We start from the raw sequence: 17,402 nt of genomic DNA on the forward strand, positions 1-17,402 counted from the left end.
TTATTTAAAATAATTTATTACATACAGAAGTACTTGTCCGACTACAGACCTACTTCATATGCATTACAGGTCTGTATACAAACACAATCAGCTAAAACAGTATAAAATATTTACAGATTAATTTGTTGTTTGCACATGTAGAGATCAGAGATTGCTCGTCTTCACCCGGTGAAGACCCTGAATACTGATCATGGGTAGTCAGTATGCCATCTAACATCAGGACTCCAACTAATAGAGTATATGATCCCAATGTCAAAACAGCTAACGTGTCCATTCTGAGGGAATCCCTTTAAAAACATTTCACGAGTTTTCTGGGTTGGAAAGTGACCAATGTCATTTTTTTCCTCATACTGTAAAGAGTATACGCCGTCCATGTAATACAGTCCTGTACATTATTTCACACCATGATAAGTGGTGTACAGTACAGTCTGTCTAAAACACACGTATTGAGAGAACTAGTGTTGCCGTAGTCCAGGATTTGATGCTGTAGAGTCCTTTATTATTTAAGACTTGAGAAATTCGCCATGCTCTTCTCCTCTTGGCAGAAGTGTTTCACCTCCAATTTTGGGCCCAGTTTTTTCCTGTTTAGGAAAAACAAACAAGTGTAAACACAAAATTAATGTAAAATTCACCAAAATTTGAAGACATGCCCCCCCCCCCCCCCCCTCCAATGCCCTAGCGCCTCTTAGGGCCTGTTTTAATCTCATTATTTGCTCCAACCAGGGTTCCGTCAGGTTCTGGTTTCAGGATTTTAAGCATGCATGGGACTCCTGGACAGGGCCAATAATGAGATGCAGAAGCCCTTATTGATGTAACTAGCCAAGTTAGGGAAGACGCCCCCTTATCCCACAACACTCAAACTCCATAAATCTGTTCAAACCATACCTTAAGCATGCCATCTCGCTCCCATTTGAATGCTCCACATGTACTACAAAGAAGAAGAAACAGGAAATTTACAACAATGTTTTATATTAAACCCTGTAAAATTGATATGGTTAGTACTTTAACCCTTTAATAACGGCTCTAAAGTTTTTTACGTCCTGCAGATACGGGACATGTATGACGGACGATTACGGGGCGACCTCCCTTCATACATCCCAGATGTCAGCTGTTTATTACAGCCGACACCCAGCAGCAACAGCTGTGATTAGCTACGCGGCTCATCTGGGCTATTAACACTTTAAATGCCTCTGTCAATTCTGAATCGCAGAAAGCAGTGCGGGTGAAATCACAGGGATGAGATCACAGGGAGCCGTGAGGGTGTCATGGCAGCCGGGGGCTTTCTGAAGGGCCCCAGGGCTGTCATGGCAGAATGCCCACCAAGCCGTCCTTGTGGGATGGCTTGATAGACTGACTACTGATCGCAGTATGATGTAATGCTATGGAATTAGATCAAACTGCAGGAGCGATCAAGGCTTCGCAAGTTGTGGTCCTCTAGTTAGCCTAAAAAAAAAAAAAAAAAAAAAGACCCCCCCCCCCAAACAAAAAGCACAAGTTCAATAGAGTTTTACTAATTGCAAAAAAAAAAGTTTAAAATCACCCCTCTTGCCATATTTACAATAAGAGATTTGTAAAAGTGCAATCTAACATTATTTACCCTGCACGATGAACGTAATCAGAAAAAAAAGACCGCCAGAAATGCACTTTTTTGGTCACCCTGTCTCCAAGTAAAAAATTCAATAAAAAGCAAATCAAAAAGTCGTATGTATTCCAAAATGGTATCAACACAAACTACGTCCTGAAAAAAATGAGCCCCCGCACAACTATATCAATGGAAAAATAAAAAGCAATTGCGCGCAAATGATGGCTTCAGAAAATGAAAGAAAAAGTAAAACTTTGGGAGAAAAAAAAATACAAGTTATACAGCAACAAAAACATATGTTTGCTATCGTAGCAATCGTACCGACACATAGAACAAATGTATGTCATTTTCGTTGCATAAGTTTGTGCACAGTAGCAACAAGACACACCGAAAGATGGCGGAATTTCATTTTTTCCCCCCATTTCTCTGCTTAGAATTTTTTTTTTTTTAAGTTTTTTCATAAATTATATGGTACATTAAATAGTATCATTGAAAAATACAACTCATTTTGCAAAAAACAAGCCCTCAGACAGCTACACCGATGGATAAAGGAGTTACAAATTTATTTTTTTTTTTAAAGAGGGGAGGTAAAAACTAAAATAGTCCGTCATTAAGGGGTTAATGTTCAGTCACAGGTAAAGCTACGGATAAAAATAAATAAAAGTTCCTTAGTCACTAGTGGCTCCCGAACTGAAAAAAGTAGTGGCCAAACTTAACTACTTGTTGAAATCACATTTTAAGACTTCCTGTACTATACATTATATACCCATCCAGAGGACTGGCCCCATTTAATCCACGCAAGTCATCAGCCAGACATCCAAACTTCATAATATACAGTGCCACATCCTGATGCCCTGCATAATATACTGACCACGTTATCCCAATGTCACAGAGGCCAATGGTTGCATGATTATTCTAAATAAATAAATCACATTAACAGGCGCCAGGTCCCTCAGTCATCCATAGTAATGACAAACAGGTTGGAACTAATTAATGTCTCCATGGTCTATAGTAGTGACAAGCAAAAAGTTTTTGTTTTGTTTTTTTTTAATTCCTGCAAAGACCATGGATATGGGCTACTGCCACTAAGTATGTATTAGTTCCTCCTACCAGCTATAACCCTCCTCCAAACTAATCAGTTTTTAGCTTAGTGGCAGACCTCTTAAATTTGTGTCATTCTCCCCCCACTCCTTTACATACTCACATGTTACTTTACATGTCAGAAAAAAAGGGCCGGCGATAAATCATCCTCCCCACCAAGGAGGCAGAATCCAGTGATGTTAATCACTCAGTTGCCTGCCCTGCATCCAGAAGAATTGGGCCTTAACTCAACTGTGACCCGACAGCGACAGTGTTCTCCTGCCCATAGAACTGAGCTCCAGGATGAAGTGCCATCTTCCCCACCAAGGGAAGAAGAGTTTAAGAGGGCACTCGTCTGGATTCTTCATGCTCCAGGCCATTTATGGCGAGGCAAATATTCCAGGACTAAATAAGCATGTCACTTCCTTGACCTCACCTCCCAGTGGCCAGCAAGGGGTTGTGTGAGACCGATACTGTTGTCCCCTCCCCACTGCATACCTTAGTACTTTGCCTGCTCTTCCATCTTGGCTTTTTGGCTTCCAGGGTCCTGTCTGCACTCTCTGGTGGGAGGGGGATCTCTGCAGAGGGATAACTTTTTTGCCTCCATCGCTCTCTAGCACCCTTAACCCCACCCTACCTCAGCAGCATGTGGTTTTTGACTCTGGCCTGTTCCTTTCGCTGGAAAGTGGCTGCTGCTTCTTACCAATATAGGTCCCAAGCTTCCAAGTCTTATATCGCAACGCGTGCACCACTCTGGCTGCAGACCTGCAGGCGCCACTCTGGTGCCCCACGTTCTGCCAAGCCACTTTACTAATTTAGGTCCCTGCCTACATAAGCTGTACCACTGCAGGTGGGCTTGTGAAACTGCAGACCAATCAGACTCTCTCATAGAGGGGACAGGCTCCTTTCGTCTCCTGGAATCACTGTCCTTCTCACCCTCCTGCACACTGCTCATTGGGACCTTTTAGTCCAACCACAGCTTTCTGTCCTCTAAATTCCTGGGCGCCAATAGTTACTTCACCAGCCTGCCAGTGCAGATACCCTGCATGCGCCACTCCCCTGCTAAACCCAGTATCCAAAACAGTTTATTTTTCTTTCCCACCTGTACAGACAGACTTTGCAGCACCTCCTCTTGGGCCAACATGTGACCAGTTAAGATCTGCCTGGTGGCACTCCTCCCTCCCAGTTACCCCTCTTGCAGCCCCCTGGCAGTCAGGTCTGGGAAGAAGCCCCGTGTCCCTGCTTAGCAGACCTGCTGCAGTAACGCCTGACAGTAATGTTTGACCCAAGAGGTTAATACTCCAGGCAGGAACAACCAGAGCCACTCATTTTCCTGGTTCCAGCTGTAATACATAATTCTCATGCCGACAGACAGATGCTTTAAAATAAAAATTAAAAAAACTTGTGTAACACAGAGACAGGCAGATAGCAAATCTTAGGTAGGGCCTTCCCCTACCCAGCCCTCAATGTCTGCTGAACCAAAATGGGTTTTCTCCCCGTCTCTAGCAGTCCTGGACCTTACTGAGGCATCCAGATCCATTGCAGACATGTTGGCCAAGGACTCCCTTCAGTCATCCAATAGCATATCTGATGGCGAGCAATCCTCCCCCGACATAGACCAGATACGGTAGGCCTCAGAAAAAGGGCTACACTCATGACAGTCCTTTAAATCTCCTGCCTAATCCTCCTCCCATCTTCTGGCGGGGATACGTTTTGATCTTTCCTCTACGAAACATGGTCGCTCAGAGGGCGAAGTTTCTGAGTCCCACACAGACTCGGGCCTTGATTAGGAGCCGTCGTTTAAACTTTCCTCATTGGTTGATAGCCTGCTTATAGCGGTTAAACCTTCAGGTTAAGAATCCAGAACCTTCTGTGGGAGGTGTTTCCTTTAGATGCCCAAATTTATCCCTCTCATGTTGAAATTGAAGAGGTCCTTGCTAGGGGACGTGCGCTGCGTGATTTTTTTTTTTTTCAGAGTGGGGATGCGTATCAAACCGCTGCCTGTACGCAGTGCACTGTACTCAGACAGGACAGCATATCATACGCTGCCCATAAAAGGGATGCGTATCATACATAGAGCATGCTGCGATTTATTTTTCATGTATGGATGCGCTGTGTCCATTGACTTTCATTGCCTCCATTCACCGCGCATCACGTGCAACACGCAGTGAAAAAGACGCGCATGGACATGAGCTTTAACCCCTTCGTGACGGAGCCAAATTTTGGAAATCTGACGTGTTATTTTAACGTAGAATAACTCTGTAAAGGTTTTGCATATCCAAGTAATTCTGACAGTTTTTTCATCACATATTGTACTTCATTTAGGCGGTACAAATAGACCAATAGAATTTATGTATATTAAAAGCTCCAAAATTGGGAAAATGTTGAAAAAAACTTATCATTTTTCCTACACCAAGCCAAGATTGCAAAGGCTCATAGGTGTTAGAATCATAGATACCCCCACAAATGACCCCATTTTAAAAACCACACCCCTTAATGTATTTACTGAGGGGTGTCATGAGTATTTTTACCCCACAGTTTTTTTTTTCTTTTCAGGGATTAATGCAATTTAGAGGAGAATAAATAAAATTTCATATCTTTGCAAATATGTAATTTTATAGCCAGGATTTTTTTCTATAGTGCACATGAAAATGAGGATTTACACCGCACAATGAATACCCGTTTGTCCTGTGTTCAGAAACACACTTATTGTGGCCCTAATATTATGTCCGTATGCACAACGGCCCCAAACCGAAAGGAGCAGCCAGTAGCTTTCAGATCAGACATTTTGCTTGAAGGTGATTTAGGCCCCATCGCCCACTTGTAGAGCCCTTGAGCAACCAAAACGACAGGAAACCCCCACAAATGACCCCATTTGAAAACTAGACCCCCTAACTAATTCATCTAGGGGTGTACTGTGTATTTTGACCCCACATTTTTTGAATCAATCTAAGCAATGCAGAAGGAAAATAACTAACAATTTTCATTCTTTTGGCAAATGTGTCATTTTAAAAAGTTTTTTTTGTACAGCACACATATAAATGAAGACTTGTGCCTCAAAATGGATCCTCGTTTGTTCCGTGTTCAGAAACATACCCATTGAAGCCCCAATCTACTTATAGGACACATCGCTAGGCTTATAATGGAGGCCCCATTGCTCACTTGTGAGGATAAAAAAATAAATAAGTCCCTAAAGATAATCCCTCCCCCCACCAGCGCCTTTTTTGACATTCCCTAAATCTTAGATAAAAGTAATATAAACTGTTTGGTTTGTCCGAAGCCAGGTGGAATTACGGAGGCTGGCTGCGATGAGCACATGGGGCAATAAAACCGGGTATCCCTCCTCCCCCCCCCCCCATGCTTTTTTGGGGGGGATTTCTTGACCTCAGCGGTAGGGATGGGGTGTAAAAAGTGGAGCTCTGTGAGCCTTGGTAATCTTGCTGAGGTGCGGCGGTCTCACACAGAAGGCGCTCAACAAGCTGCTCCGGGAAACTGCATGAAGGCGAGCATTCCGGGGGCTTCTTGTAAATTACGGATTACAGGTAGCGATCTGAATAATACTGGGCTCACACGACCGTATGTGGAATCGGCTTGCGGAGGCCCAAAGCGGATCCCAGCTGTGAGCCTGGCCGTGGCGTTGCGTAATCTACTTGGCATAACTCTGTGCTCACACAGGCGGTCATGCGCAGCACACTTTTTGTTTGCATTTCCCGCACTGTTGCTTAGCGATGACGCGGGTACCCGCAGCCCGTACACAATGTAGTTACATCCGGACTGCGGGAATATCCACAACCACAGAGCAGGATGGGCTCTATGTTGCAGATATCCACGGTAAAATAGAACCTGCTGCGTTCTGTTTCCTACAAGTGGATTACGCAATTTCAACCCGCTAATGTGAGTGGAATTGTGCAATCCAGTGCATTTGATTGATCTGCGGATCACCGCGGTTTAGACGCATGCGAAGTCCGTAATTCCTATCAGATAGTGAGAGACCGGCCTAAGGTAGAACGCTACCTTTTTAGCACATGGCTGGGGACCGCTTTACAGGCCACTGGTCACTGCTCCAGGCTCTCTGCGACCGTTGGTAGCAAGGAGATTTTAAAAGGTCCCAGAACCTTCCCGACTCCTGCGAATGTGTCTGGCATTTTGCTGGCAGGCGCATGCGCAGAATCCGGGTACGGTACGTGGAGGAGAATCATGTCGGGGTTCAAATACGGAGGCCTCCGGTAAAAAGTTTCATCTCCTCTCACCGATCGCATCGTGAGGGGAGATGAAACTTCATAATTTTTCCTTTTTAATTTTACGTGATCGCCATTCTCCATTGGAATACGGCAATCACGTGACCAGGAACCGCTCACCGCAACCCCCAGTGACATCTCCAGGCTCTCTGCTACATCAGGCCCAGGGAACGCTCAGTGCGGTCCACAGTGACATCTACCTCCTGGCTACCTTCTAAAAGCCGTGAGCCAAAAGATTTCAAGTTTCACATTTTCCGGGGCTCCGGGCCTTCTGCACATGCAGCTGACCATGCAGACCACTGGCGTCAGGTCCTGGAGGACCAGATTATCATGGGACATCACAGAGGACCGGGGTGAATACTCTCAGCTGCCCTGATGGAGCCGATCCATCAGGGCAGCTGAATCTAACATTTTATTGACTTTAATGCGATCGGCACTATCCACCAGATAGCGCCGATCGCATTACAGGGGAGGGGGCTTCCCGCGGCCCCTGATGACAGCTCCATGGTGTGGCTATCTCTGGTAACCGACAGCGTGGAGCCGTCACGTCCACAGCCCACAGGGATTTAATCCTCAGAGGATGCATGTTTTTACGTCCTCTAGGATTAAAGCCCACTTTGCTAAGATGTAAAAACACTGTGGGGCGGTCACTAAGGGGTTAAGAGACTGATCCATCTGTCTGATGCCACGTGCAGCTTTTCCTCTTCCATACACAGAGTAAGGTAGTAAAAAACTTTTCTGCGGCTTCCTGACAAACACAAATGCTGCACCTAGAGCTTTCATATTATACCAAAATCTCGGTATTATACTCCAGTCACAACAAGCATAAAAATCCATGACTTATTACATGCATCCTTGGGAAAGACAGGTTTAAAATACAGTAAAAACAACCTGCCTTAGATGGTGCTAATTGTATCTTAAGTCACATTAATCTGATACGATACCTGCAGGGCTTCTTAGGGAGTCGATCTAGTGCAATTGTCCTGTTTCCACATGGACACTTGAAAAAGCGTTTTATAGCATCATGCCATTGGAAATCATGATTTTCACTCACACACGTGTCAAGCGGCTTGTAATAAGTGTACTTGCACTGTTAAGGACAGAAAACAACCGTTAATATTGAAATGCCACATGTATATAACAGACATTCATAATACTATTATGTGGAATGCAAGTTCCATTTTGCTCTACTGGCTAATACAGGACCAAACGTTTTTCATTACTACCACCGGTATTATGTGGGTAATGCTATTGTCCCAGTTATGCATGCTTCACTTTTTTTCTCCTACATCAGTTTATAACTTACTGCATGTTTGAGGCAAACCAGGACCTGCCTACATTTTTTTACTTTCATGGTAGAGGCAAATCAAAGTCTACTTAAGGCCGCCTGCACACGGGCGGAAATCCCGCGGGGTTTCCGCCACTGAAAGTTTGCATAGGAGTGCATTACAATACGCACTCCTATGCAGACGGCCGCGGTTTGGCCGCGCGAAATCTCGCGCGGCAAACAAACCGCGGCATGTCCTATTTTTGTGCGGGGCTCGCACTCACCCAGCCGCCGGCTCCGGTCTGCGCATGCGCTGGCTGCGCGGCAGCCGGCACATGAAAGAGCCGGGGCCGCCAGGTGCGGGTGAGTACGCGCTCGTCCCTGCAGGCTCTCGGGTTGGGTCCTGCGGCGAGAATTCTCGCTGCCGGATCCGACCCGCTCGTCTGCAGGCGGCCTAAGTAAGCAAAATACATTTGAAGAGGACAATGGGGAAAAAAAAAGGCCTTAAGGCCACATTTAGTTAGCTGTATGAGCTGTGCCCAAGAATCTCGGGCGCAACTCATAACTTACGTTGAACACATGGACACCTGTCAGTGTGCCGTCTAATCTGTGGGGGCAGTGGACACTGGATATCATACTTTCGTCTGTGATTTGGACCAGAATGGGATATGCAGGGATTTTTTTCCTCCAACACAGACTAGTATTTTTTAATACTCATCTTTCCTCACTGGACAGGCTCTTAACAGATCCATTTCCTGGCACTCAATAGGTCAAATGGGCAGTACCTACAGCTATTAACAGAAGCTATTCTAGATCGGATCCCATAGATAGCACTAAAGAGGCTGTTTACTACCCATAATAAATAAATCCCATAATGCCTTGTGTGTGCCTCCCCCTGATTGGTCCTCCCCAGGCCTATCATTACTCCAGGCAATCTCCATTCCCACTTGCTGCTTAGGGTCTATGATATAATCCATAAAATAAGTGAATCGCAATTGAGGTACATTTTTACTGGAAGACTATGGACAATTACTTCTTTCATACGATAAAAGAGCTGGAGGGGAGACAATCCAGCACTTCTGCAAGTCCCTGTCTCCTTTACTGCAGGTGATCTTACAGGTCCCCAGCTTTCCAGCGGTGGATACTCCACTAATAAGTACATTCCCACAGGCCCCCGCTCTCCTACTACATGTGCCTAGCTCCCTTGCCAGTGGGAAGGCTAAGCAGAATAGACAGTCTGTAGTATCATGGCACAACTCCCATAAGCTCATACAGGATGGGACTGGCAGCTGTCTGTCATTAAATGCGCATCCTCTCTGAAAGCCTCATTAGATGGATGTGCAGAGACCTATACTGAGCAAACCAGCAGGGGGCACTAAATGGAAGTTGTAAATGCAATAAACAGGGATGCGTTCAGTTTAAATGCTTCCAGTACAGAACTTCAAGTAAAGAGTGTATGTTGGGATACTTTCAGTCGCAGGACAACCCTTTAGAGTTATTAGTAGCATGGAGGAACAGAAGTTCTAGGATAAAATACTTATTCACTGTCAGAAGAAAAAAAAAAGGTGGCAAACAACAATAATACATGTAATCAAAGACTCTCATTGCACTTCAATGTCCAGAAACTCACTGTCCGTGCATACAGCAGATCAACACACTCACCGTTTTACAGGTCACCACGCGGCATTTCTGTTCCCTTATACTCTTCATCTTCTCTTCCATCTGTTCTTTTTTCACAAGTGGTTCAAAATATCTTTCTTGAATCTCTGCTTCAGCCTAAATCACCAAGAGAGAAATAAGACCATTACGTTCTAAGCATACAAAACTCAGCTACATTCTTGTGTGTGTAGGCCCTGTTCACAGTGAAATGATGTGTGCATGCAAAATCAGGAATGCTAGTCTAATTAAAATAAAATAGCTATAAAGAAAAAATAAGTTCTCAGGCGATGTGCATCCCTCTCCCATACAGAGTGACTATTTTATTAGTGTTCCCACATACAGATCTCCTCTTTGGCTTTCCATCTCTCAGTTCCGTTTTTAGAGCAGACAGACAGAATTAAGGAAATCCATTTTACCATAATTTATGTCAATGGGGTTTTTAAAGATTGGAAGCAAACAAAAAATTTTCCACTTTGTTCATTAACCCCTTCACGACCAAGGACGTACCGGTACGTCCTGTGGCCGCGGGGTATGTATGAAAAGAGGTTGCGATGCACACAGTGCGGGCGTCAGCTTTTTATAACAGCTGACACCCGCGGGCCGATCGCGGCTATTAACCATTTAAATGCCGCTGTCAGTTCTGACAGCGGCATTTAAATCCCCCGAACGATGTTCGGGGGTCCCGCACGGCCCCCCCGCGGTGAGATCGGGGGAGCCGTGCAGGTGTCATGGCAGCCGGGGGCCTAATGAAAGGCCCCAGGGCTGCCTTAACAGACTGCCTATAAAGCCATCCCTGTGCGGTGGCTTGATAGGCTGCCTGTCAAAAAGCAGTATGACGTAATGCTATTGCATTACGTCATACTGCAGGAGCGATCAAAGCATTGCATGTTAAAGTCCCCCAGGGGGACTTCAAAGTAATGTAAAAAAAAAAAAAAAAAAAAAAAAAAAAAAATCAATAAAGTTTTTTTTAATTGAAAAAAAAAAAAGTTGTAAAAGTTTAAATCACCCCCCTTTTGCCATATCAATTACTAAAAAGTCTAAATAATAAATTAAAAATATGTATTTGGTATCGCCGCGTCCGTAAAAGTCCGAACTATCAAAGTAGCGCATTATTTTCCCCGCACAGTGAACGTCGTCCGAAAAAGAAAAAAAAAAAACCCAGAAATGCACTTTAGTTAACCTGTCTCCAAGAAAAAAACGCAATAAAAAGCGATCAAAAAGTCGTATGCATTCCAAAATGGTACTATCAGAAACTACAGGACATCCTGCAAAAAATGAGACCTTGCTCAACTACGTCGATGGAAAAATAAAAAAAAGTTAGCGCGCGCACAAAATGACCGCAGAAAATAATTGAAAAAAATTTAATGTCTTTGAAGAAGAAAAAACACGAGTATAGTAAAAAAATAAATAAATACACAAGTTTGGTATCGTAGTAATCGTACCGACCCATAGAATAAAGTTATCATGTCGTTTTTTTTTGCTGTTTGTGCGCCGTAAAAGCAAGACGCACTAAAAGATAGCGAAAGGTCGTTTTTTTTTTTCATTTTACTCCACTTAGAATTTTTTTAAAGTTTTTCAGTACATTATATGGTACATTAAATAGCACCATTGAAAAATACAACTTGTCCCGCAAAAAACAAGCCCTCATACCGCGACATCGATGGATAAATAAAGGAGTTACGATTTTTTTTAAAGGGGGGAGGAAAAAACGAAAATGGAAAAAGAAAAATGGCCGCGTCACTAAGGGGTTAAACGTTAATACTGAAGACTGCGTGGCTCCATTTAAAAAAACGAAAACCTAACAGAAGCTACCAGGGAAAGCTTTTCAATTTTTAAAAATCAATTCCATCTCTCTGCTCCAAAAACAGAACTGAGAGATGGAAAGCCAAAACACTATTGTGAATCCACACTAATCTGCAACCATTGAGATTTATTGTGGATTTTGACTTCCTCATTGACCTAAATTGGGAAAATCCAAAACGAATCCACATCATAAACAGACATGCTGTAGGATTTACCCACTACAGGGTTTTTTCCTCTCCAAAGAGTATGGACTACATTTCATCCCCCTGGCTTGTACAATAATAATCGATTATTTCCTGCACACAAGTGTGCAGCAGAAGTGATACCAATGCCTTGTGTAAAACAGTGCAAACCACTGAGTGTTGTCTGCTAGCATGGGCGTCCTCCAGGGGTTCAAATCCAACAAAGGACAAAATCTACATGCAACCCACCCACACCCACACTAAAAAAAAAAAATAATATCCATCTCACCAAACACATATGTATACATATATAATAGTTAGCAGTTCGGCTTTGAAACAGCTCATTTTGTGTCCGTCTGATATATGGAATAGTTATGGTCAGCAATCAAAATTCACGTGATATTAAAATAGTTCCACACCTCCTTGAGAACACCAGTATGCTTAGATTTGGCTTTCAGAATATTCTGGAACTCTTCAGACTGCATGTAAGCAAGTTGATCTTTATGTCTTTTCATTGTTGGTTCATTTTCATCTGCAGCTATGGAAACAGAGGATTTACACAGTGGTCATTTCTTAGGGCTCATGTCCACGGGCAAAATGAGATTTAAAATCCGCAGCGGATCTCCCGCGCGCAGATCCGCACCCCATAGGGATGCATTGACCACCCGCGGGTAGATAAATACCCGCGGATCGTCAATAAAAGTGATTTAAAAAAAAATGGAGCATGAAAAAATCTGGACCATGCTCCATTTTCATGCGGGTCTCCCGCGGGGACGGCTCCCGCGGGCTTCTATTGAAGCCTATGGAAGCCGTCCGGATCCGCGGGAGACCTAAAATAGGAATTTAAAGCATTTACTCACCCGCAGCGGGCCGCGAAGCTCTGCTCTTCCTCACGGCCGCATCTCCCTTGCTTCGGCTCGGCGGATGTGCCCGGCGCATGCGCGCGGCACGTCGACGACGTGCCGGCGATGTGCCGCCGGCGTCAGGAATTCATCCGCCGGCCGAAAATGAAGATCCGGCCGTGAGGAAGAGCAGAGCTTCGCCGCCCGCTACGGAAAGGTAAATGCTTTTAAATTGCTATTTTCAGCGCTCATGTCCGCGGGGCAGGAGGGACCCGCTGCAGATTCTCCATGGAGAATCTGCAGCGGATCTGATTTTCCCCGTGGACATGAGGCCTTAATGTTATTAGCAAAAGTAGTCGCCAGGCATCATATTAGAAAGTGTGTCCATCTTAAAAATATGTCCAGACAAGAAAAAAAAAAAAAAAAAAGCAGAACTAGTGGTAAATTAACAGTCAATTTACAGTACTTGTGGCAGACAGTATTACAATACTGAATAGAGATGAGCGAGCACCAAAATGCTCGGGTGCTCGTTACTCGAGTCGAACTTTCAGTGATGCTCGAGAGTTCGTTTCGAGTAACGAACCCCATTGAAGTCAATGGGCGACTCGAGCATTTTTGTATATGACTGGTGCTCCGCTAAGGTTTTCATTTGTGAAAATCTTAGCAAATCAGCAAAGTCATGTAAAAAACACAGAAATGGATAGGGCAGGCGAGGAGCAACATGCAGGGCTGCATTTCGGGCTCTGAGGTCTCACTATTAAGCCAGAACAGTGGCAAGAGTGAGACCCCCCCCCTCCCACACTGTCAGCATAAAGATCGTTCTCTTCTGCCACAGCTGTAACAGCTGTGGCAGAGAAGAACAATGTTTGCCCATTGAATTCAATGGAGCCGGCAATACAGCCGGCTCCATTGAAAGCAATGGGCTGCCGGCGAGTGCAGGATGAATTTTCGGGAAGGGCTTAAAAATACAAGCCCTTCCCTGAAAATCATCCAAAACTGTAAAAAGTAAAAAAAAATATATACTCACCTTGTCCCGGCAGACGGAGTTCAGCCGCGGCCTGGCGGCAGTTCTCCTGAACTGCTGTGAGTAGTATTCAGCTGAGAGCTGCCCCTGATTGGTCCCTGCGCTGAGCCAATCAGAGGCAGCACTCACTCACCCATTCATGAATGGGTGTGAGTGAGAGCTGCCTCTGATTGGTGAGGCTGTGAGCAATCAGAGGCAGCTCATTCAGCGGGCGGGGATTTTAAATCCCCAGCTGCTGAATACTACTCACAGCAGTTCAGGAGAACTGCCGCCAGGCCGCGGCTGAACTCCGTCTGCCGGGACAAGGTGAGTATATTTTTTATTTTTACACATTTTAGGATGATTTTCAGGTAAGGGCTTATATTTTTAAGCCCTTCCCGAAAATTCATCCCGCGCTCGCCGGCAGCCCATTGCTTTCAATGGAGCCGGCTGTAATGCCGGCTCCATTGAATTCAATGGTCAGTGCTCGTTTAATCGAGACGAGTACCGCGTGGTGCTCGTCTCGAGTAACGAGCATCTCGAGCACCCTAATACTCGAACGAGCATCAAGCTCGGACAAGTATGCTCGCTCATCTCTAAAACTGAACCCAAAATGGTAAATGGTTCAGATCACCTCATGTATAGGTTTGAAAAATGGACCGGTGAATTTTAACAGGATTCACTGAGAAACTGGACTCCACATGCAGAGGTGAAAAAAATTGTATCCAGCATCCCCCCCCCCCCCCCCCCCCCCAAAAAAATAGGATAAAACTTGACATTTATTGCATCCTAATAAAAACCGCAGCCTGTGTGCACACAGGTACCTCAACATTTCTGATGCATTTCGGCAGAACATCTGTCTTAGTCAGAGCCATGACTAAAGCAGACGTTCTGCGGAAACGAGTCAGTAATTTTGAGGTACCCATATGCACACAGGCTGCGGGTTTTATTAGGATGCAATAAATTTCAAGTTTTATCCTATTTTTTTGGATGCTGGATACAATTTTTTCACCTCAGTATTACAATACTACATGCATCCTGCAGGTAAAGACGGACCAAAATTAACAGTGAACATGAATGGAAAAAGTTAGATTCAGGGTTCTGTCAAATATCTCTGGTGTCATTTCCTTTTCATTTGCATGTAATTTTTTTAACATTTTCCCAGATGGCCCAATTCTCAAAACACACAAAAAGCGAACTATCCACATTGGGGGCACTAGAGGCTGACAAAATGACTTCTAATGTGCAAATATCTGCTCCTTCCCTTTTATGAATAAAAAGCGGTAATGAGGGTCCAATGAAGGAAGAGGTTAGGTAACAACCAACAGCATGTTATTTGCTTGTGTGTGGGCATTTTCACCAGTGCAATGTTTTAAACCTACCACACTGCATATGAACTTGCATGATATTCAAACAAATCTAAGATGTCAGACAACTAAAAAGCCCAAAAAACTTATAAACCGTGTTATCCAGTGCAATACCTTCAGGAGAGGACACATCTCTATCTGCTCTTTGAACCACCTGATCAATTTCTGTGGAGCTGGATCGTTTCCGTTTGATACTGTTCGGATCAGCTTTTGTAAGAATCTGCCCTTTGGCTTGTAGCTTTCTTATAGCAGCCAGCTGTTAAAGAACAAGAGCCATGATTTAGTATAAGCCACAGTACAGCATAACTAAGTAAGGTTCTCTCTACCTTTCTGGCTTCAGAAGAAGGGCTTAACTTTTTGACAGGTAGATGAGAAGAATCAAAAAACAGAACGTCTTCTCCTTCAGCAAAACCACGGGCTAACTTGGGAGTTGAAAAGTTCTGGGCCACTGGGAACTCAGAAGCTTGCTTTGGAGATTGAAAGGTGGCTTGTCCTACAGAGGTTGCTGCGCTTGATACTTCAGATTTATCTGTACTCTCAAGAAATCTAAAAACGTAAACATGAATTTAACACCCATGACAAGTAATGCATCTAAAATCAATCTACCAGGTTCAAGAACTGCTACATAAAGAGTTAAAACCATGCTCAGTACTAAACATCTTCCACTGCTCCTCAACCACCCTGGAGAGCCTGTTCTGTTTAGCAACATACCCTGCAAGATGGAACCAAAAGGTGCACAATCTATGCAGAGGATGCAAAGCTGGAATGTGCACCTAATATGGGGACCCCAAGAAAGTTTTTTGAAAATAAGTATCTGCAACGTATACCATGAAATGCAGGCAAGTATGGATCTTAGAGGAAGAAACCTCACCTTTTGAGAGAACATGGGTTTTTGGATGTTCAATGGAAACTACGGTGGTCATGAAATGTCAAACAGGGTGGGAAAAATGCCGTCAGCAAAATACAATTTCCTGGAAGGACAAGAGTCCCACAGATGGCAATACCCATTCAAAAAGTGCCCATAGGAGTCTGCAATTTGTCCCGTTATATACAGCAAAGCTGAGAAAAGCGAGCTGCAGAAAGAATGAAAATTAGATTTTTGTACTTGCTGTAAAACTCTCTAGTCATGTTCATTGGGGACACAACTGAAGACCTTGCATATAGCTGCTGCCACTAGGAGGCATACACCAAGCAATAAAAAGTGCTATGTCCTCCTGCCAGCTATACCCCTCCTGCAGGCACCAAGCGAAGCAGTTTCTATGCAAGCAGTGGGAGCATTCAGTAGGATCGAAAAGGCTAAAACCGTTCACATGAAAAATTAAAAACATTAAAAGAACTGTAAAACAGTTTAAAACCATCCAGGGAGAACACTCCAAAAAAGGTCGATTTCAGAATGTTGTTAAGATTGCTTTGGGTGGGTGCTGTCCCACCCCAATGGGAACTCAGGACGGATAGAGAGGTCCTGGGGAAGAGTGCGAGTGGGGTGAAGAGAGTTGTAGTGCCAGTGGGAATAAGAGGAAAGGGGCAGAAAACAAAGGAAGGAGGGAGAATACTTGACCCGGATGAGAAAATATTCTTTCTGCTGTAGACCCCATAACTCCAGCAGTGTGCACCTCTGTGTTCACCTGTCTTTGAGTAAGAAGGGGGTGCCGCAATACAGGGGTCAACTATGGGTGGTGGGTCAGGGTCAAACTGACGGTTGACCATGCCATCTCATCTTCTAAGATTCGGACGGGCAACAGACTGATTAACACCAGTCTGCTGTTCCCTCCTCAGTGGGGTAACAAGGAGAGTCCAGTGCCAGCCCTGTATACTCCTATCCAGAAGGATACCAGCAGAAGACCGGTGAATGAAGTGGTCTGCCTTCTACAGACACCAAGCTAAAACTAGTTAAGCTCGGTGCCTGCAAGTAGGGTATAGAGGGTAGGAGGAACTAAAACTTTTCATTTGTATCCGCTAGTGGATAGAAGCCCTTAAAGTGTTGAATACTACTGTTTTAAATAGGTACTTTATCTGATAATCTACTCTCCAAGAGGTGTTACCCAGCATTAAACTGGTGAATTCAACAGGAACACGTAATCAGCAGGGGTGCAGAGCAGCAGACCTCTGCTGATCAACTATTGACCACTTACCCTGGGGCTAGGCCATCAATAAGTTCAAAGCTGGTCTTTAGGAGCAACTTTTTTATTCTTTTCTACATCTTCATGAACTTGTGATAATACCTTTACCAAGATGCCCAGAAATCAACTCTATACAGTATTGTCAGATGCCTTTATTGTATAAAGTAATCTGATCCATGTTTAATTGCATGTGACAAGGTGATAACGTGTAATATGTATAACCACAACTAGGTCAATTGTGAAGTTTTGTGCAGAACTA

The 17,402-nt window shown here is 44.2% G+C and overlaps 1 protein-coding gene across 2 annotated transcripts in view; it reads right to left on the bottom strand.

Annotated features, from left to right (window-relative positions):
- Positions 1–17,402, bottom strand: part of MCM10 (minichromosome maintenance 10 replication initiation factor) — a 35,140-nt gene continuing 17,738 nt past the window's right edge. For both annotated transcript variants that reach the window (XM_066592038.1, XM_066592037.1), the window contains exons 14-20: positions 15,350–15,569; positions 15,138–15,279; positions 12,231–12,349; positions 9,830–9,943; positions 7,845–7,990; positions 886–928; positions 1–581 (exon numbers count right to left, since the gene is read on the bottom strand). In XM_066592038.1, coding sequence (XP_066448135.1) covers positions 504–581; positions 886–928; positions 7,845–7,990; positions 9,830–9,943; positions 12,231–12,349; positions 15,138–15,279; positions 15,350–15,569 — 862 coding nt within the window. In that variant the 3' untranslated portion in view covers positions 1–503. The remainder of the gene's footprint in view (positions 582–885; positions 929–7,844; positions 7,991–9,829; positions 9,944–12,230; positions 12,350–15,137; positions 15,280–15,349; positions 15,570–17,402) is intronic.

The sequence above is a fragment of the Eleutherodactylus coqui genome, chromosome 2 (genome assembly GCF_035609145.1).
Source record: "Eleutherodactylus coqui strain aEleCoq1 chromosome 2, aEleCoq1.hap1, whole genome shotgun sequence".
Classification (NCBI taxonomy): domain Eukaryota; kingdom Metazoa; phylum Chordata; class Amphibia; order Anura; family Eleutherodactylidae; genus Eleutherodactylus; species Eleutherodactylus coqui.